At 39.7% G+C, this 23,271-nt stretch overlaps 1 protein-coding gene across 1 annotated transcript in view; it reads left to right on the top strand.

The window, feature by feature from the left end:
- The first annotated feature begins 3,997 nt into the window (after positions 1-3,997).
- The window catches only part of LOC138961100 (P-selectin-like), a 30,296-nt gene continuing 11,022 nt past the window's right edge, over positions 3,998-23,271 (top strand). The window contains exons 1-12 of the mRNA XM_070332698.1: positions 3,998-4,034; positions 4,653-4,744; positions 5,604-5,689; positions 9,653-9,836; positions 10,194-10,298; positions 11,055-11,208; positions 13,658-13,782; positions 15,012-15,194; positions 15,693-15,860; positions 16,473-16,721; positions 18,206-18,382; positions 22,771-22,944. Of these exons, the coding sequence (XP_070188799.1) occupies positions 4,729-4,744; positions 5,604-5,689; positions 9,653-9,836; positions 10,194-10,298; positions 11,055-11,208; positions 13,658-13,782; positions 15,012-15,194; positions 15,693-15,860; positions 16,473-16,721; positions 18,206-18,382; positions 22,771-22,944 (1,621 nt within the window). The 5' untranslated portion in view covers positions 3,998-4,034; positions 4,653-4,728. The remainder of the gene's footprint in view (positions 4,035-4,652; positions 4,745-5,603; positions 5,690-9,652; positions 9,837-10,193; positions 10,299-11,054; positions 11,209-13,657; positions 13,783-15,011; positions 15,195-15,692; positions 15,861-16,472; positions 16,722-18,205; positions 18,383-22,770; positions 22,945-23,271) is intronic.

The raw sequence follows: 23,271 nt of genomic DNA on the forward strand, positions 1-23,271 counted from the left end.
CCCCTTATTTCTCTCTGTGTAATCTGGTTTCTCATATCACATCATCTTCCCCGGGACTTGGGAAATCAGGCCCTTGTGACTGGAACAAACAGTATTAAGCGTGACGAATGGCAAGGTAACGCCTTTCAGATAAACCAAATTGAAACTAAAACAAAAACAGAGCTGATAAGTGTCATAAGCGGCAAGTTATTCGTAACAATCCGACTCAGAGTACGTCGAATGTTGATGACGCTGTAAATAGAATGTCAATGTCGGTAATGTTGTTTCCATGGTGTAATCAACGACGATGAGGGGGAGGAGGGGGGGGGGAATTTAAAAAAAATTTTAAAACACACACACAAATAGAATAGAAGGAAAAAGGATAACAAGACAGAACTAAAGAACACAAACATATGTTACAAAAACCAAGATATCATGAGCTGATCTCCTTTAAGACTTACTAGATGAATTAAATATCCATTCATTTCCCGTAAAATCGTTCGGTGAAGAGAATTTCCAAAGAAAATAAACTGGTCATACATCTGCCGACATTCTGTAGTTTATAGTAAGGTCTTGGTCATAACAGAAAACGCGCATAAAGAAACCTTTTTAATTTGAATATTTTCAACACATTCAGGTTTTAACGATTGGTCCGTAAAGTCGCGTCATCAACCTGTTCATGACTGGCCCGAGTATGAATGGCATTCTTTCTGTTGTGGTGACGTGCGCACATCGTCTTTGATGTGACTGGGAAAATCGGTCGGATTTAGGTACCCCAAAAATCGGTCGGAATTAGATACCTTTACCCTATGTGCTGCAGCAAAGAATGCTGAATAACATGCACAGCATGGATGACAAAAGCGGAAATAAAACACTTTTTGGCATGGTACCCCTCAAAATTGACGCAAACATCTCCCGTGTTCGACCACTTATGTAATCGACACCTGCATTAGTAGGAATGGCATATGTACCTCAACAAAAACTCTACAACGAAATTGGAAACAAAACATTTTGAATTGATAATTGGTTTGACTTTCCCACCGTCAGTAAAAGTTGCCAAGTTGTACCTATTCTGAATTTTTGTCGATCTTTTTTGAATTGGTACCTTACGTTTTGGTCAAGTCGATTACGTACGTGGGTACCCTTAATTTAAAGGCGGTCACGTGACCCTTGTAAAAGCAATCTTTGGTCCTAAAAGTGTGCCAGATTGCCAAGTTGAGTGTTTTAATCGCATAGAAAGTTTCAATGAAAGGAAACGAGAACGAATGTTTACGTTTGGGTGCAACAATGGGTGACATCATTAATTGGACGAGTTTATATTTATCATAATCATCTGTACCAATATTTGTGAAAAATACTATCTGAACGATCCTTTTGGGAATATTATATGATGCATAAACCACAAAGCACAAAAAGGGTGATTGCTTTGCCCGATGGTGTTTTTTTCTAGCACAAAAAAACTGAATCGGGTGTATATATATTCAGTCTCAAAGACAAACAATCTGAACGAGTTTAGGTGCTGGTAGACTGCTTAGAAACAGCGTCCTCGATTGGCAGTTTCATAAGTGTGGCATGCACTAATCGATTACACAGGGAACATAAACATGTCAAGCCGTTGTGCATAAACACAAGTCGCGTAAGGCGAAAATACAACATTTAGTCAAGCTCAGTCGAACTCACAGAATGAAACTGAACGCATTGCATTTTTTCCGCAAGACCGTACACTCGTAGCATCGTCTGTCCACCGCTCGTCGCAAAGGCAGTGAAATTAACAATCCAGAAAAGCGCGGTAGCGGTTGCGCTGAGGAGAATAGCACGCTTTTCTATATCTCTATTCTTTTTAACTCTCTGAACGTGTTTTTAATCCAAACATATCATATCTATATGTTTTTGGAATCAGGAACGAACAAGGAATAAGATGAAATTGTTTTTAAATCGATTTCGGAAATTTAATTTTAATCATAATTTCTATATTTTTAATTTTCAGAGCTTGTTTTTAATCGGAATATAACATATTTATATGTTTTTGGAATCAGAAAATGATGAAGAATAAGATAAACGTAATTTTGGATCGTTTTATTAAAAAAAAATAATTACAATTTTCAGATTTTTAATGACCAAAGTCATTAATCAATTTTTAAGCCTCCAAGCTGAAATGCAATACCAAAGTCCGGCCTTCCTCGAAGATTGCTTGGCCAAAATGTCAATCAATTTTATTGAAAAATGAGGGTGTGACAGTGCCGCCTCAACTTTTACAAAATGCCGGATATGACGTCATCAAAGACATTTATCCAAAAAATGGAAAAAACGTCTCGAGATACCATACTCAGGATCTCTCATGTCAAGTTTCATGAAGATCGGTCAAGTAGTTTTCTCTGAATTGCTCTACACACACTCACAGACACACACACATCACACACACACACACACACACACACACACACACACACACACACACACACACACATACACCACGACCCTCGTCTCGATTCCCCCCTCTACGTTAAAACATTTAGTCAAAACTTGACTAAATGTAAAAGAGACTGTGCCAAAAGGTCAGGTGTCATGTCTACTGTCCCGAATGACACACGATTGCTGACATTTCACCATTGCCAACAGAATAAACAAATAAGAAATAGGTAGAAAATGAATGTGAAAACTGACTTTAATTGTTGATCAGTATTTTCTATACCACTAACAAATAATCTACTTGCACATAGCTGTTTGGCAAATGTATGTTGCATGGGACACACTGACATGAAAGTGGAAGATGTTTTTCCCTCTAGAGAAACTACATATCAAGTTACACTTTTTGTGCTCTTCCATTCCAGTTGGCAATCAATTGTTAACGCATGTTATTAGAAAAAATAGAACGAAAACAGATTAGATAGAATGAAAAATGTACTGGTGATGTCATTTGGGACATACTGACATGAAAACGTCACCTTTTGGCACAGTCTCAAAAACGAACTTCCTACGGTATTCGACAAGAACACGGTGCACACGTTAGTCTGCTACTTTGACTGACTGAATGAAATGCAATATTGAAACATTGAAAGAACAGAAAAGAATTGAACTCTACCACCACATCACAATAACAATGCAGAGGTACTTGATGTTTTAAGGAATTGCTGTGAACTAGAAACAGAATCATCCTATTTTGATGAAACTGTACAGCCACGCAAAAATCACTGGAATGACTGGCAAATTAGGATTTGATCAACTGTGGCATAAAAACACCCTTTTGATTTCACAAACTGACCAAATGTGGAATTAGTAGGTGGCACACATCGTCTTATTGGATATTAGAAGCCCAAGTTATACGATCTTGTTTGTTTGTTTGTTTGCTTAACGCCCAGCCGACCACGAAGGGCCATATCAGGGCGGTGTTATACGATCTCCTTCAGGAAAGAGACAAACAGAGAGAGAGAGAGAGACAAACAGAGACAGAGAGACAGACCGAGACAGAGAGACAGAAACAGAGACAGACAGACAGAATAACAAACAGACAAACAGATAGACAAACAGACAGACCAACAGATAGACAAACAGACAGACCAACAGATAGACAAACAGACAGAAAAACAGACAGAGACAGAAAGAGAGCGAATGACAGAGAGAGCGGATGAAGACGACGATGATGACGACGACGACGATGACGACGACGACGACGACGATTGACGATGATTGATGATTGATGATGATGATGATGATGATGATGATGATGATGATGATGATGATGATGATGATGATGATGATGATGATGATGAGGGGTTGCAGATGTTCAGAGACTGTGCATATTGAAATGAATCAAAAACAAACTGTTCATCACTTGTTGGAAAAACATGTCACCTACCTGCGTTCTCAGGATGTCTGCATGGAAATAAGCATTGCGTCGCTAGGGGGCACCGCACATGCTCGCACCGTTTGTGATTGGCTAATGTCGTTGCTAACGTCACGTGACGGTCTGCCTGTCTAAAAAGTGGTTTCTCTTCTGTCCTTGCTCATTACTTGGGTTGCTACCCGTTGGGAGAGAATGTTCTCAATATTTCAAGGTAGGTGTTTTTGTTTGTTTATTTTTTTGTTCAGCACGTCCGCGTTTTCTGGAATGTTTTATTCATTAAATTGACCCAAAGCAGCGAAAATAGTTTGATGTGTTTCGAAAGCTTGTGCTTGTGAATGACTACGACGACGAAGGCCTTGATTCTGAATAATGTTTCCGTGTACTGCTATAAACGGCGATGCTGCCAAATCATCAAATGGCCAATTTGAGACTCGTCAGGACAATAACAAAGAACCAAACAAGCAAACAAAAACAAAAACAAAACAGAAAAAGCTGCATCAACAACAACATTATAAATACACATTTCTGTTGGTTAACAAGACCCAAAAAACAAAGAAAAAAAAGAGAGAAAAACCACAGGAAAGTTCTTTTGAATTGTAGCGTAGTGTGTTGAATTGTATTAACGATTAACTAGATTCGTCAGTTTCTTTGATGAGTCAAGGGATATAAGTATGTGCATGTGTTTTATACATATCGTTCGGTCATGAAAAGCTTTACCCAAAACATACGCCTTAATAAGCTAATGAAACAAATAATTTTCTTGGGAAGCTATTTGACTGTTGGGATCTTCACAGGAAATTGTTGTGTATCTCACGTTTGCTCATTTTAGGTAAAATATCCACAATGAACCACCAGTGAATCTAATTGAATGACACTGACACGGAATCTGATCAGTGTCATCCAGCATGAATCGTTTACCAGGTCAGTTAAACAGATGTTCTAATTCTCCGCCTTGCGCTGATGCTGATATAAACATTTAAATCGTCTTCACTTTTTTACAGAAGAAGAAGAAGAAGAAGAAGAAGAAGAAGAAGAAGAAGAAGAAGAAGAAGAAGAAGAAGAAGAAGAAGAAGAAGAAGAAGAAGAAGAAGAAGAAGAAGAAGAAGAAGAAGAAGAAGAGGAAGAAGAAGAAGAAGAAGAAGAAGAAGAAGAAGAAGAAGAAGAAGAAGAAGAAGAAGAAGAAGAAGAAGAAGATGATGATGATGATGATGATGATGATGATGATGATGATGATGATGATGATGATGATTGATGATGATTGATGATGATTGATGATGATTGATGATGATACGACATTGACGCGAGTATTCTGTTTAACGGTATTGAGCAAAACATTTAGAAATGATTGGTTGATAAATATGCCTAAAAATCAACAACAACGACAAAAACATTAACAACAACAACAACAACAACAACAACAACAACAAAAACAACAACAACAACTTTCTGCTCAATTTCAAATGCATCAAATGGTATATGCTTTTAATTACAGAATACAGAATACAGAATCTTGAATTGCCCAAGGTTGGGAATTTGTGATGACATTGCGGTTAAGAAACATTTCAATCCAGCCATATACACCAGCACACGCATCATTTATACAAACTGGTCAACAACATTAATTTAAAAACAACACTGGACAGCATAAACATAAAAAATACATTCACTAATACTAGCAGTATACACTCGAGCTTCCTCGCCTCAAGTCACACACACACACAATTATAAATTATAAAGTTAGTAATAAAAGGTCACTGATTTTTATGTTCTATGTCCACAGCTTTCCCTCTCCTTCTGCTGTTTGTCCTGTGTTATTGGGTGACTGGGGGGAAATCAGGATTGCCTGAAGATGTGTGTTCAGACCAGGTGAGAAAGGATCTAGTTTTGAACCCCGTAACGTAAGACAGGTCGACCTAAGCCCCGACAAGCATGCGAACATTAAATCTTGTTTTCATAAACCAAGTGTCTTCCACATTCTATATATATATATATATATATATATATACTAGAGGAATACCCGGCTTCGCCGGGGTGAATCTCGAGACAGAGACAGACAGCGTCGCGGTTCACCACATTCACCTTTGAAGGCGAAGTCCTGTCAAATGGGATGGAGAATTTTAGGGCTTATTTCTCAGCCCTATATTATCTGCTGTGGCTTCTCAAATGCCAGAACATACAGACAGACAAAAGCCGCTAGACCCCATCACAAACAGAACTCTAAAATCCACAGGTGTTGCCCACACACACACACAAACACACACACACACAGAGAAGCCGTATATCATATATGTATATCTATATCTATAAATATATAGAGATAGGTGACAGTGTATTTTTCGCGTGGCTTTAAATTGATTCGACCTTTCACTTTGACAGTAAGAACAACTTACGGGTGCAAGGGAAGCGTTCTGGACAGCGCAGTGACATTCTAAAAATAGTAACGTAGAAACGGGAATATGGATTGAAGCCACACGAAGGAAGGGAGATAAACGCAAAACACTGGAGAAGATAAGGAAGAGTTACTGAGAATGGTGAAATGAACAGAAAAATCAAAATCGGTTCAGCGCTGCGCGCTGAGAGCATGTGTTGAAATAATCTCATCGATGATATTGTGTCCGGGGTGTAGCTGAATACGGTGTCCAAATTTGAAAAAGATCCACCGAGAACTTTGGCGTTGTGATGTGGTCTAGCGGCTTTGGTGTGTCGGTATGGGGGCCCGGGTAGCTGAGGTGGAACCAAAATCGGTTCAGCGCTGCGCGCTGAGAGCACGCATTGAAATATCTCATCGACCAGATTTTGTGCAGGGTGTATCTGAATATGGACACCAAATTTGAAGCAGATCCATCGAGAACTTTGGCCGTGCATGGCGAATACACACATACACAGACAGACACACAGACACACAGACACACAGACACAAGTCGTATATATATATATATAGATACTAGAGGAATACCCGGCTTCGCCGGGGTGAATCGCGAGACAGAGACAGACAGCGTGGCGGTTCATCACAATCACCTCTGCAAGCGAAGTCCTGTCAAACGGGATTGAGAATTTTAGAGCTTATTTCTTAGCCCTATATTATCTGTTGTGGCTTCTCAAATGCCAGAACATACAGACAGACAAAAGCCGCTAGACCCCATCACAAACAGAACTCTACAATCAACAGGTTTTTTCCCACACACACACACACACAAACACACACACAGAGAAGCCGTATATATATATATGTATATCTATATCTATAAATATATAGAGATAGGTGAGAGTGTATTTTTTGCGTGGCTATAAATTGATTCGACCTTTTCACTTTGACAGTAAGAACAACTTACGGGTGCAAGGGAAGCGTTCTGGACAGCGCAGTGACATTCTAAAAATAGTACCTCAGAAACGGGAATTTGGGGTGAACGGCGCGACAGAGACAGACAGCGTGGCGGTTCACCACAATCACCTTTGAAAGGCGAAGTCCTGTCAAACGGGATTGAGAATTTTAGAGCTTATTTTTTTGTCCTATAACATCTGCTGTGGCTTCTCACATGCCAGAACATACAGACAGACAAAAGCCGCTAGACCCCATCACAAACAGAACTCTATAATACATAGGTTTTTGCCCACACACACACACAAACACACACACACACAGAGAAGCCGTATATATATATGCATATCTGTATCTATAAATATATAGAGATAGGTGAGAGTGTATTTTTCGCGTGGCTATAAATTGATTCGACCTTTTCACTTTGACAGTAAGAACAACTTACGGGTGCAAGGGAAGCGTTAAGGACAGCGCAGTGGACAGCGCAGTGACATTCTAAAAATAATAGTAACTTACAACTGAACGGGAAAGCCACACGAAGGAAGGGAGATAAACGCCAAACACTGGAGAAGATAAGGAAGAGTTACTTATAATGGTGAAATGAACACAAAAACGAAAATGAGTTTAGCGCTGCGCGCTGAGAGCACGTGTTGAAATATCTCATCGATGATATTGTGTCCGGGGTGTAGCTGAATACGGTGTCCAAATTTGAAAAAGATCCACCGAGAACTTTGGCGTTGTGATGTGGTGTAGCGGCTATGGTGTGTCGGTATGGGGGCCCGGGTAAGCTGAGGTGGAACCAAAATAGCTGAGGTGGAACCAAAATCGGTTCCGCGCTGCGCGCTGAGAGCACGTGTTGAAATATCTCATCGACCAGGTTGTGTCCAGGGTGTACCTGAATATGATCACCAAATTTGAAACAGATCCATCGAGAACCTTGGCCGCGCATCGCGCACAGACAGACACACAGACAGACACACAGACAGACAGACACTAGTCGTATATATATATAGATTAACAGCTATTGTGTTTTCAGCGTAGCAATAGGGCCCGATATTTAGACGAGACAAGTATAATGCCGACGAGTCGAAGACGAGTCGCATTATACTTGTTCGAGTCTAAATATCGGACCCTATTGCTACGATGAAAACACAATAGCGTTTATATAGCTATTCTGACATTAAATTCTGTGTTAGAATCATGTTTTTGTCAGCGACAAGTACCAGAATGGTCCATGTCGTTGATTGCAGACGACGGTTCCCTTTCCGCATGAAGCCACGGAAATAACCGAACATTGAAAAACCCACGGACATGTATTACGGAGAAAACTCGAGATAACCGGATGCTTAGCATTACGTCAATATGTTAGGAATCATATGACGTCATGACGTATCATGCTTGCCTACGTATATTGTATGTTCGAAAGTCTGACTTCTGTTGGGAATTCGCGTGGTGAAGACAGCGGTAAATCTGTAGATGATAAGAGAACAAGGATTGTCTCAGAAGAAACGACGAAATGTTTCAGACCAGTAACTTCATTTCAACATTGCACTATACAATGGACGTTCTATGTGACAGGAGAGTTTGCTGATTTTGTGTTAAACATTGGAGAGATCGTCTGCTAGAATCCGAGATAGGTCGCTTCAGATTGCAGCTTCTGGAAATTTGCAAGGTTTGTTGCCTGTTAAAGAACTGGATTTTACACGTAATGTATGTCATGTACAGTAAGCAACAACAAAAACACACACAAAGCAAATGGCATCGTCTGTCGACTAGTCACAGAGTGACAGAAACAAACCTGGCGAGGTATGCGTGTACTTTATACACGTGGAAGAAACCGGAACCATGCGTCTTTGTTATTGCCGATATCGTTTGGATATCGGCAAAAATGGCCAACTTTCGTAGCGTTATGCTTTGATGATCGGAAAAGGGATGTGTGAGACCATCCAATCACAGCCCCCGAATTCCCCCACGTGTCCATCAGAATAGCTATATATCTATATATATGTTTTGACTGAGGAAATAGTATAGAACAACTTCAGACTCAGGGGCGGAGCAGTTAAGCCAGAGGGGGGGGGGGGTTACAACCTGGGGTCCAGGGGTCGGTAGATCCCTATTGGGGTACAGGGGCAACGCGAAGCCCCCTTGAAGCTGAAGAATTTTAGCTATTTTATAAACAATTTGTGGCTTATCCTTGATTTCAAACATGATCAACTGATGTCAGCAGCCACTCATTTCTTTTAAAGTTAGTATTTAATCTTTCCTTTTTTTTGACAGCCGGGGTGGGGGGGGTCTAGAACCCCTGTAACATCCCCCCCCCCTAATCCGCCCCTGAGACTATTATATTGAATGTCTCTTCTTCTTCTTCTTCTTCTTCTTCTTCTTCTTCTTCTTCTTCTTCTTCTTCTTCTTCTTCTTCTTCTTCTTCTTCTGTACGTGAACGTAGGTATGCGAGGGCTACAAATGTCTGAGTCACCAAAAGTCACCACAGTCATGTTTACAATGTGCAGAAGGGCAGCCAAAACCGGAATGGGTTTTGTAAACAGGACGAACAGTTTGAAGATACAGACTGTTTTGAGACCGACGCAGTGCAGTGTCCACAAGGAAGATTGCTGGGAGAAGGCAGTGTGTGCCTAAACCGGACTGCCGTTACCGTTCTGTCTACCTGCAGATTGGGTGGATGGGTAACAGACGGTAAGATGATGCTGTGTTTTGTAACCATCACCAAGGGCTCCCCGGAAACAGTACGTTTCGTTTCTCTTGAGTTATGGTTCATTTGAAACTCCGCCGACAGTAACTGTTGTGACGAAAGTTTGATACACTCAAAGAACAAAAAGCTCAAGAATGTGGCAGATATCCTACTCGTATACAATGCAAGTTGACTACAAAAATGAATCTGGTTTCCTTTAGGCCATTGTGTGTGTGTGTGTGTGTGTGTGTGTGTGTGTGTGTGTGTGTGCGTGTGTGTGCGTGTGTGTGTGTGTGTGTGTGTGCGTGCGTGTGTGTGCGTGTGCGTGTGTGTGTGTCCGTCTGTCTGTGCATGCATTTCAGGTACTGCTCCAGTGTTACACCGTGAAAAACGCTGGGTGCTTCCTGCCCTTGCAATCATCGCCCCCGCCATTCCGTCATTGTTGAAGTTCGTCTCGAGCATTTTCGGTAAGGCCAGCTTGACAAGTTAAGTCGTTAAAGTTGCATTTTTGTTTGCATTTTATGAGGCGGGACTCATATGTTTATGTTGCTGTTGTTGTTATGTTTTGTTTGGAGGCTTATTTTTTTATTTTTTGCTTGCCAGCGTATGCTGCCTGAATGGCGGGGTAAAAACGGTCATACACGTAAAAATCCACTCGTGCTAAAAACATGAGTGAACGTGGGAGTCTAAGCCCATGAACGAAGAAAAAGAGGAGAAGAAGAAGAAGTACAGAAACAAAATCCACTCTGCTCAAGCCGCATCCACGCAGCTTTGGTATGTGTGTCCAAGTTGGATGTCGTACCTACCCAATACAAAACGTTGGGCAGATACATGTATGCAGTGGTTCCCAAGATAGTAAGGCCAAATAAAAATATATGTTGGTTTAGGGTAACCCGACCGACCCTATTTTTTCCCACCGACCCTAAAACTTTTTTTTCATTTCTAAAAATAAACCCAACTTTTGGCACATTTTGCGAACCATACTGAGACTAAGGGAAGTAACCTCCTTTAAAATCGACTAATTTTTAAAAACAAAAATGAATAAAAAAAACAAAAAGCCGACCTTACGTTACCCTAAACCAACATAATTATATTTTTGTTTGGCCTAAACTCAAGAAGGAAGGTACCTCTAAATCTCACGACAGGCAAATAACCTAGTAACCGAGAGTATTTTAAATGTTGAAAACTTCCATAATACTGTTATATCAAATAATGGTGTGTAGGTGGTCGCGATAGCTCAGACCAGCCACCTCCAAACAGGCCTCCACAGATCCAGTGTCCGGCGGACATTGTGGTAGTCGCAGAGGAAGGCAAGACTACCGCTGTCGTCACGTGGCAAACACCGCAGGCTGGAGACCCCGATGGGAAAGCTTTCGTGTAAGTCAGCCTTTTTAAGTGTTTTGCTTTGAACTCTTTGTTTAAGATCTGGCCAGATTTTTACATGGGTAAAACCATTCCTCCATTCATAAAAAAAAAACCAAAAACTTTTGTCTAAAAAAAAAAAAAAAGTCTGTGCAGAGTGGGATGTTTTGGGGACTGATTTGTGATTCTTGCAATCTCTGAAATTGATTCATAAAAGGATTATCACTTTTTACAGGAAACAGGCAGGATGTTGTCTATTAGGCCAAACAAAAATATATGTTGGTTTAAGGTAACATTTTCTGGCACATTTTGCAAACCAAACCAAGACTAAAATTGTTTTTAAATTTAAAAATAAAAGCCGACCTACCGACCCTATTTTGTTGTTGTTGTTCATGTTACCCTAACCCTTTCGCTGCCAATCAAAACTCCCTGACTGCCAGGGAATATTGGAGTTCGGGGTGTAATAATTCACAAAAAATTCTAGCTCCAAACTGGCAGTAGGTAGGAAAGTAAAACCTATGTTATTTTTAAAGGAAATTCAACCAAGAATCTGTTTTTAGTATCTAATCATGGAAATAATGCACAAGTGCAGGACGGGTATACCCGTCCTGAGGCAGTCAAGGGGTAACCAACATATATTTTTGTTTGGCCTTAGAGTGTGGTCAAGTCGAGGGATGATCTCACTCCATGTTAAAGCCTGGCCAGGTCTTGTGTAAACAATTCCATCTCGCACTGTAGAAATTAATATGTAAAGCGCTTAGAGAACGTCAAGCGCTATATAAATCTCCCATATAAATAAATAAATAAATAGTGCAGAACTGCTTTAATGGAAAAGACCGTTCCTTTCATTTAAGGGAACTTTCCTTCCCAAGGGGAAAATATATTTGGCATCACCATAAATCCGTGCAAGGCCTGCGACATTTCTATGAAAGCATTACTTACTAGAAATATAAAACCTATGCAAAATGTTGTGTGTTTTTTTCTTTTAGTCGAACAAACTGTGTAAATGACATTTAAGTCAATATATGTATTTATTCAGCCAATAATATCCTCCTTAAAGGATGCTCCCCGCGCAAAAAAAATGAGAAGCAAAACTGAAGCGTTGAAGCAGCCTGCATGCAACTGAGGTATAACAACAAATGGAAAAAGAAAAGACAGAGAAAATCTGTCTTTGCCAAACCGAAACGAGTTTTGGCTTAGATGTAACCCAGAGAAAATACGCGCGCATTCAATGTAGGGCCTGGACAGATTAGGGTATTATTTTATTCTACGTGTTTCAACGAGAAGACTAATGAGTTTATCTTTTAATGCTGTCAAATTTCCCTGCGTCAATTTAGCGCATACATATTTTCTCAGCTCAAAGAAACAACAACTTTTTTGGCGCCAAATTAACGCTTAGGCCAAAAAAAAAATAGGTCTGTTTACGGTAACATAGGCCAAAAAAATAGGGTCGGTAGGTCGGGATTGTTTTTTTTTTTTTTTCCAAAAAAACATATTTTTACGTTATTTTGCCAAAAAAACAAGATTTTTTTTTTTTTTTTTTTTTTTTCCCAAATGCCAAAAAAAAGTCTAGGGTCGCGCGAAAACACCAGGGTCGGTCGGGTTACCGTAAACAGACCTATTTTTTTTTTGGCCTTACAAACTTTCACAGCTCACAGAGACAACAACAACGTTCTCTGCAGTGGTTTACACTGTCTGCTTTCTCTGCGTTGAATTTCACCCTATTATACATTTTAGTTCTTAGCTATGATCAAAATTATTCCACACAGTTCCTCTGTTCTGTATCAAATACAGTAAACATCAACTTTATCTGCGTTTTTAATTTGAACACTGTGAATTTGTTTTTCTTTGATAAGAAATTTGTTGGAATGATAGCATAAGGAGCAAGGTAAATAAGTTTTCACAATACAAGGCAAAGCTGGGGAAAATATTTTTATTTATTGAAAAAGAGGTATTGCAGAGTGTTTGCTAGTCACATCCTTAAAAAAAAAATAGATGAATTTAAACACATGTAATGCTGTTGATTAGTGTCCAATTACAGAACGATGTAATAATGTTAATCAGTGTCCAATTATAGAACGATGTAATAATGTTAGTCAGCGTCCAATTATAGCACGATGTAATGATATCATTTAATGTCCAATTAAAGAAAGATGTAATGATATTATTCAATGTCCAATTGAAGAAAGATGTAATGATATTATTTAATGTCCAATTGAAGAAAGATGTAATGATATTATTTACTGTCCAATTGAAGAAAGATGTAATGATATTATTCAATGTCCAATTGAAGAAAGATGTAATGATATTATTTAATGTCCAATTGAAGAAAGATGTGATGATATTATTTACTGTCCAATTGAAGAAATATGTAATGATATCATTTAATGTCCAATGGAAGAAAGATGCAACACAATTATTTATATAATGTCCAATGGAATAAATATGTGATGATATTATTCAGTGTCCAGCAACTGACCGGTCTTGGGCCAGGCAGCGAGTTCCCCAGAGGGACAGATTCCATCAGCTACAGAGTCAGAGATGCACATGGGGCAGCCGACTTCTGTGGGTTTCTTGTTACAGTGAAGGGTAAGGCGGAATGGATGGATGGATGGATGGATGGATGGATGGATGGATGGATGGATGGATGGATGGTTTATTCAATTCAGGTCATAGCCCGATATGAAGATTAGGGGTTGAAGGGTGAGGGGGGGGGGGGGGCGAGACCAGGACAGGAAACAATTAGATATAGATATAGATTTTGTGAGGCGCTTGGAACTATTCTAGGATTTGAGCCATATATATAAGTATCCTCATTATTAGTATTATGATATACATGCACGCTTGCAAACAGTGTGGCATCATAATTATGGTGTTTGTTTGTTTTTACAACCAACAACCTATTTCCATTAACGATGAAGAGGAACAGTAAAATGCTTTGTATTAACTGTTTATTTAGGAAGCAAAAAATGCTGCAATATTATTATCACATGTATATGTACGCATACAAGATCGTCCATAAATTCCCAAACGACTCTCTAAACATCCACTTCTACTACTACTACTACTACTACTACTACTACTACTACTACTACTACTACTACTACTACTACTTCCACTACTACGACTAAAAAAACGATAATTGCCTTTTCCAAATGTCCTGTATACTTCAGAAACAGTTACTACAAAACCGTAATTAATGATCGCCCATTGAATGATGCAGCTCGTTTTGTATATCTACTAAATAACCCATCCACACGTACCGTTGTCACTTTAATTCAAATTCGGTGCCCAGAAAGGTACCACAAATGAATAGATAAGGGCATGTGTTTAATTACATATTTTTAATTTTAGTTTAGGTACAGGACTGACCGGCACGGTTGGCCTAGTGGTAAGGCGTCCGCCTCGTGATCGGGAGGTCGTGGGTTCGAACCCCGGCCGGGTCATACCTAAGACTTTAAAATTGGCAATCTAGTGGCTGCTCCGCCTGGCGTCTGGCATTATGGGGTTAGTGCTGGGACTGGTTGGTCCGGTGTCAGAATAATGTGACTGGGTGAGACACGAAGCCTGTGCTGCGACTTCTGTCTTGTGTGTGGCGCACGTCAGTATATGTCAAAGCAGCACCGCCCTGATATGGCCCTTCGTGGTCGGCTGGGCGTTAAGCAAACAAACAAACAAACAAACAAAAAGGTACAGGACTTGTTTCAATACTGTTTTGGCCACGTGTGTAATACCTTCAAGTGAATGTTTATTAGAAATTGCCACCGATTTATAAAAAAAAAATGTAACTTAAACTGGCGTTCATACGTGTCTTTCAGTGATTGAGTGTCCCGAGACTCCTTACGTCACTGGGGGCAACAAAAAGTGTCGGCCAAGTCAAAACATCTACGGTTCTGTCTGTGACTATACCTGTAAAACGGGTTTCAAACTCAGAAACGGGGTTTCCCGAACGAAGTGCCAGCAAGACAGAAGCTGGACCCATGAGTTTCCAAGTTGTCATCGTAAGACAATCGATTGATTGACTGATGATTGATTGATAAATTGATTGATTGATTGATTGATTGATTGATTGATTAATTGGCTGACTGATTGACAATGTAATTGATTGATAGAGAGATTGATAGATTGAGTGATTTATTAAACGATTGATTGAGAAAGCGATTGATTAATAAATTGATTGATTGAGTGATAGATTTAGTAAATGATTGAGTAGTTGATTATTATTGTCATCATGAGACGAAGTGTGTTTTGTTCTCTTACAAGTAGAAATGGTCACGCACGCTATACGATCATAAACAGAAATCGGATAGTAATTATCACAGGATTATATAAAAGTGTTTGTGTTGACACGAAATTTCTAACAATTTACAAGTTATCAACTCATAACACCTACAATCATTAAAGCTCTATCAATGTGTCCGTTCTTTCGTGTTTGCTTTTCTTCTTGTAAAAGCGTCTTGACTGTTTCATACATACCATTCTTGTTTCATTTTCCACAGGCTTATCATGCGGCAGCCCAAAAAAGATAAGTGGGGGTCAAGCATTTTGCCGCAGCGAAGAATATGGGGGATTGTGTCCAATCCATTGCCATCCAGGCTTCTCTTCGCAGACCCCGTTCATCAGATGCACATCCGATGGAACATGGACGCAGGCTTTGCCGTGTTTAGGTCAGTCTTACAGAGTGTAGGGATGTGGGGCAGTTGAATCATGCCGTATAGAAAGAAATTGCCGAATTTTATATTTTTGGGTGTAAAGAAAGTGAAATTTTTCATATTTCTGTAAAATTGAGAAGCTATATATATATATACTAGTCGCCGTGAAATTGTGGATGAGGTATGTTGGGTTTTCGTGCGAAGAAGGCATAGCTTTCGTACGTTGTGTAATCTTCCGTCCTTTTTTTTCTCTCGGGCAAGTAGATAGTTCTCAAAATGTTAAGAATCGAAATGTAAATTCCTATGGCCTGTTCAAGTTTGTGCAGAGTTAAGCATCTTAGAAAAGTAAATAATCAAACAAAAACAGAGACAAAAAACACAAACCAACAACAATCAAACAAATAAGACAAAAACAAATATCGACCGAGAGAAAGAGAGAGAGAGAGAGAGAGAGAGAGAGAGAGAGAGAGAGAGAGAGAGAGAGAGAGAGAGAGAGAGAGAGAGAGAGAGAGAGAGAGAGAGGGGGGGGATAGACAGATAGAGAGACAGAAAGACAGACAGACAGATAGAGACAGATGAGTGAAGGTGACAGAAGCTAAACTTCAGCTGTGTTATCCTTTTTCAAAGACATGCAAGCACCTACGTTTCCGAACGGCTGCCCTTCTAACCAAGTGCTGAGGTCAGGACCGTTGCTTGCGCCGGTGACCGTGCCCTGGGTTGACCCCGTTGTCAGGGACAACAGCGGACTGGAAGTGAGGCTGAAGAGTGATGTTGCAAAGGGAGACAAACTGGCTGTGGGTTCCCACGTCATCAAGATCAGCGCAATGGATGCAGCCAACAATTCTGCTTCCTGCAGTTTTGTTGTCACCGTTGAAGGTATGAAACCGTTACCTTTTATTTTTGTTATCTGTTTGATTTTATAACAAACAGTTAATGAATTCGATACAATTCCAGTTTTATCTAAAAGTTCCCGGGATCAAGTTACATTCTGATTTTGTCTAGCCCCATAACGAAAGTCGCAAAACAAGCGGATAAGATGAAAACTCTGATACAAACTGGCTAGATAGCTAGAATCAGATGTCTGATTTTACCCAGAAACTTGATTCAAACAAGAAGGGCAAAGCCCATACGACTCACATGCTTGACCTTGAACTTTACATGACCTTGACCTTCAGGGTCAAGGTCAAATAACTAAACCTAGCAATGACATCATACACTAAGAACTGCTTTACACATTTTTCCTACCAAAATACATGTGACCTTGACCCAAGGTCAAGGTCATCCAAGGTCATGCAACACAAAGCTGTTAATTCAAGACATAGGAAGTACAATGGTGCTTATTGGCTCTTTCTACCATGAGATATGGTCACTTTTAGTGGTTCACTACCTTATTTTGGTCACATTTCATAAGGGTCAAAGTGACCTTGACCTTGATCATATGTGACCAAATGTGTCTCCTGATGAAAGCATAACATGTGCCCCACATAATTTTTAAGTTTGAAACAGTTATCTTCCATAGTTCAGGGTCAAGGTCACTTCAAAATATGTATACAATCCAACTTTGAAGGGCTCCTGTGACCTTGACCTTGAAGCAAGGTAAACCAAACTGGTATCAAAAGATGGGGCTTACTTTGCCCTATATATCATATATAGGTGAGGTATTCAATCTCAAAAACTTCAGAGAAAATGGGAAAAATGGGGAAAATAGCTGTTTTTTAGACAACATTTATGGCCCCTGCGACCTTGACCTTGAAGCAAGGTCAAGATGCTATGTATGTTTTTTGGGGCCTTGTCATCATACACCATCTTGCCAAATTTGGTACTGATATCATAGACTGAATAGTGTCCAAGAAATATCCAACGTTAAAGTTTTCCGGACGGACGTCCGGACGTCCAGACGGACGGACGTCCGGAAGGACGGACGGACGGACGACTCGGGTGAGTACATAGACTCACTTTTGCTTCGCATGTGAGTCAAAAAGGGACCCAACACACGAACACAGCCGATTCACAAACAGGTACATTTTGTCGAATGCATTACTTACCTGTTATTAACAGTTACTCAGACAGTTACAAAAACTGAAATTAAAGATGTGAACAACTAAACTATAGCGGGGAAAAAAAATTTAAAAAAAATAAAAAAAATAAGAACACTTCATTGTCCATTAAAATCTTACATTGAAATGAAAATGGGTCTTTGTCGCACCCAGCCTTCCTGTAGAGGATAATAACGTAAACATTTGATAACAATTATTAGGAAATTCAATGAGTAGACAAAGACACACAGGTTCACATGGAGACTCTGGGATTGGTTGGCACATGCCTATTCCATGCTGATTTGCATAATTATATGTTTATAGCTAAAGGTTGTCGGCCACCCGTGACCCCTGCCAACAGCCACATCACGTGCACACACGGCTATGTGCAAGGTTCCCAGTGCAAAGTCACCTGTGACCATGGCTACCAGTTGCTTGGCAACGCGACCGTGACCTGCGTGGATGAAGATACGTGGAACAACGTTGAACCCTCGTGTGAAAGTACGATTGTTTAAAGTAAATGTGAAGTAAATTAATCTTTTTCTGGAAAGGAATGAGGAAGTCTAAACTTTGAAAAACCATAATGTCTATCCTTGCCCTTTTCAGTCTAGGTCTTGTATTTGTTTGTTTTCTTGTTTGTTTTTTGTTTCTTTGTGTCTATTTGATTGTTCATCCTCATTTTTGCATTTCGTTTAAAACCTGTTAGTGCGAACGAGTACATGATAGTGGGGAAAAGGAAAAAACAAAAACATTCTATGTGTCTGTCGTATGTCTGTCTGTCTTATTGTCCGTCTGTCTCTCGCACACACATTCACATACACACACATATACCTACGCAACACACCCCCCCCCCCCCAAACACACATACACATACACACTCAGAAACTCTCTTTCTTTCTCTCTCGCTCTCGCTCTCTCTCTCTCTCTCTCTCTCTCTCTCTCTCTCTCTCTCTCTCTCTCTCTCTCTCTCTCTCTCTCTCTCTCTCTCTCTCTCTCTCTCTCTCTCTCTCTCTCTCTCTCTCTCCTTTACTAAATTTAACGAGAACGCCTTTCTTGTAGACTTAGGTAATTCTTCTCTCTCTGATGTTTATAATTATACGGATCCTGATGATGCAATAACACACTGGATAAATGTCTTTACAGAAATATACGATAAACATGCCCCGTGGAGAATTAAGATAGTCAAGCAATTAGTAAAACCTAAATGGTTTGATACGTAGAGGTTACATGCCGAGTCTCAGTGATTATTAAAAATAATGGTCGAAGTTAGCGGATCATGAAAAATGCGAGCTTCAGCGAGCTTTTTCATGACCGCGAACTGAGACCATTATTTTTAATAATCACTGAGACGAGGTGTGTAACCTCTTTATTCCTCCTTTCTTCAGTTATTCAAAGAAAACAGGAGTTTTTGTGCGAAAGTTTCATCGAATCCGACTCACTCAACCAGTCAACCTGCGCAGGCGATCGATTGATGCGCGGTTGTATAGTTCCGTGCAAATCATTCCATTCTGTTAACACTTCTTGTCAGTTTCCTTGTTTTGGACTAAAATCAAGTACACAGATATGCTGTTATTCTGCTGTGGCGGTAAAGGCAGGTATTGTGTGTTCTGTTTATGTTTTAGTATCGCTTAAGATAATGTTCTTGCGTCAAATGGGACTAGCAGACGAACTTTTGCACCCGTGTTCCAACGTTAATTACTGTATGAAGTTCAGTTTTCTGGGGAAAATAGTGTATGAAACCGCTTTATGTTGTTTAAATTGATGAGATGTGTGCATTTGGTTGCGTGTGATCTGTTTATAAAATGAAATATTGTTGAAAACTGACCGTCGGATTGCAGTCAGTGTTGTCGAAGAAACTGAGTTAAAAGAAGGGGAACTACTCTTGTCGCGAGAGTATGAGTTACTTGCCTTGGGAATTTGCTTGTGATGAACGGTTTGTGCACAGCAGATCTAGATTCAGAAAACAACCGAACTCATGGATTTTATATGGATATTCATGTGTTCAGGCCTGTAGTTGTTAATTTAAATGCGGTATGTTTGTATTGTTTGCTCCAGAGATGTATACTTCGTACGTATAGAGCGTTCGGAACTTTTCAGTCGCAAAAGTAGTACCGAAACAGAACAGCTTCTCAACTCATTGCACTATCGAGGATTCAGGCTGTTGCTGGCTCGTTATTTGTTTGGTTGCTGGGTCATTATCGAAAAATAACTAGCTCTACAAGTTTACAGAGGTAAAGAAGCAGAGGGGGGAATAATGAATTACAAGATGCTATTGGCCATCGTGATTTCTTAAAATCAGTTGGCAAGGAAGCAGAGTATAGAGAACAGAGAAATAAAGTAAACTCACTTAAACGAACAAAAAAAATTAAGTACTTTCATGACCTAGCGTCATCAAAGCAAAATTCAAAGAATATATGGAAAGCAATAAATGAACTTACAAATAAAACGATTGCCAGTCATTCAAGTTGTGTTAAGGACATATCCCCTGATGATTTAAACACGCATTTTTCTAAAATAGCTGAAAAAATTATTACAAATGACAAATCCAATTTGAACAATTTGAAAGTGTTAGAAGAATATTGTGAGTCGAAACAAGTTTCAAGTCAAGCGAATATTCCTCTACTTACAGTACCTGAAGTTTTTTACGCACTTACACACCTTAAGCAAACAGGCTCCCGGGGAATCGACGGCCTCGATGGTAGGATTCTTAAATTGTCAGCCCCTGTAATTTCTGAAACACTCACTTACCTTTATAATCTTTGTTTAGACAAAAATTATTTCCCAGTCGCCCTGAAACAGGCTAAAGTCATTCCTCTGTTTAAATCAGGTGATAAAAAAGACCCATCAAACTATAGGCCAATTTCAATATTGTCTGTTTTATCAAAACCACTTGAAAAACACATTAACAAACATATTCTAATGCATCTTAACCAAAACAATTTACTTCACCCTAAACAATCGGGTTTTAGAGCTAACCATTCCTGCCATACTGCCTTAGTTTCTCTTGTTGATCAATGGCTGGAGAAAATAAACGACAATGAATTCTGTGGTGCCATTTTTGTTGATTTTGCTAAAGCCTTTGACGTTATTGATCACACGTTATTACTGAGAAAATTTGCATTGTATGGCGTCGGAATCGAAACTGTCAAACTTATTAGTTCATTTCTCACCGGCAGACAACAGACTGTACTAACAAACGCCTCGGCGTCGAGCATGCAAGAAGTAAAATACGGTGTACCACAAGGATCGGTTTTAGGACCCCTCCTCTTCTCTATATACATTAATGACCTCCCCCTACATATTCAAAATGTATGTGAACTTTTTGCAGATGACACCACAATTCACTCCAGCAACACAAATGTAACTCGCTTATCAGAATCACTTCAAAGGAGTTTAAACCAGTTGACAGAGTGGACTGAACTAAACCATATGTCTCTTAACCCAAAGAAAACCAAATATATGGTCATAACAACAAGACAAAAACGCCAGAATATTTGTTCAGCTGGTCCTGCTTTAATGATAGATGGTGAAATAGTGGAAAAAGTCGACCATCACAAACTGCTGGGTGTTAATATCGATAACAACTTGTCTTGGTCAACCCACATAGAGCAACTTAGTAAAGTGGTGTCTAAGAAAGTGTATCTCTTATCTAGAATTAAACACTTCCTGAACTGCCAAACCAGAAAGTTATTCTTCATTGCTCATATTCAATCTGTTATTGATTACGCATCCACTCTATGGGACTCCGCAAGTGAAAATTCCTTAAAACCACTCAGCAGATTACATAAAAGAGCGCTAAAAGTAGTATTACTAAAGCACACTACCCTCACAGAGTTAGACTACATACATTTAGGGATCTTACCTCTAAAGTCAAGACTGCTTTTTAACAAAGGAATCTTTATGCATAAAATCATATCCGAAACTCTACCCCAAACCATTTGTTCAAAGTTCTCTTTGAAGAATTCACACCACCTTATGAAATTTAACACTCCTCTTCCTAGGATAGACTTATTTAAGTCTAGTCTAGTTTATTCAGGTGGCCGTCTCTGGAACGCTCTTCCGAATGCCTTACGGGAAGCTACCAGCACAGATTCTTTCAAAAACAAATATATATCCCATTTAATGAAAATAGTATATTCTTGATTGTTATGTCCTTTGGGACACAGTCACTCACTTTTGATTTATTGTTTTGTTCACGAAATTATGATGTTCTGCATAATATCCATTGTCTTACAGAGTTGATGTACTATTGCATATAGTATTCTGACTCTAATTGACTTGCAAATTTTTACTTTGCACCTTGTCATGAACATTTATAAACTACAATGTTTCATATAATGCACTTATGTACATAAACTTATACTGTTTTACTAATTATGTAAGTATGTAGTAGTAGTTATTATAGTAGATTTAGTCCCTCTTTAGGGCGAGGGCCAGATGCAAAAAAGTATACCAATGCTTATTCTGTTACCCTCGTAAAATAAAGAATTGTCATTGTCATTGTCATTGTCTCTCTCTCTCTCTCTCTCTCTCTCTCTCTCTCTCTCTCTCTAGGATGTTCTTGTTTTTGTTTACTATGTGCATTTGTATGCTGGTGCTTGAGATGTGCTCATCTCCATGAAAAAGGCCCAAGGCCTACTCATTAAAACATTCAGACTTCAGACCTCTCTCTCTCTCTCTCTCTCTCTCTCTCTCTCTCTCTCTCTCTCTCTCTCTCTCTCTCTCTCTCTCTCTCTCTCTCTCTCTCTCTCTCTCTCTCTCTCTCTCTCTCTCTCTCTCTCTGTAGCATTGTCTTTGAAACCGCTAACGCCTTGGACTTTATCACAAAATGACTTAGTTTCTTTCCCCCAAGAAACATATATTCCATCATTTGATTATTTGTGCTGCAGTCAAACAGTGTCCCGAGCCTCCCCAAGTAGACCACGGTCGCTATGAATGCAAGAACGGCTGGTCGTATCGTGACTCTTGTTCCTTGATCTGCCATCCGTCCTATGACGTATCTGGCCCTTCTGACGTCATGTGCCGTGATGACGCGACATGGAGCGAAACTGCAACTTGCAGGGGTAATGTGCAGTTAGCTGCTTTCAGCCTGCAGCTTGCACAATGCTATGAAATAAAATAAAATAAAAACAATACACACCCATAAAACACGAACGTTTTCTTTGTAAACGATTTATCACAAGTGAAAGTCACACACACACGCACGCACGCACGCACACAAACATACACACACACAGAGTCACACAAACAAACACACATACACACACACACACAGACTTACACACACACGCACGCACGCACGCACGCACGCACTAACACACACACACACACACACACACACACACACACGCTTGTCTTAGGTCTGCATTGCGGACAATTTAACAAAGACA

The sequence above is a fragment of the Littorina saxatilis genome, linkage group LG3, assembly GCF_037325665.1.
Source record: "Littorina saxatilis isolate snail1 linkage group LG3, US_GU_Lsax_2.0, whole genome shotgun sequence".
Classification (NCBI taxonomy): domain Eukaryota; kingdom Metazoa; phylum Mollusca; class Gastropoda; order Littorinimorpha; family Littorinidae; genus Littorina; species Littorina saxatilis.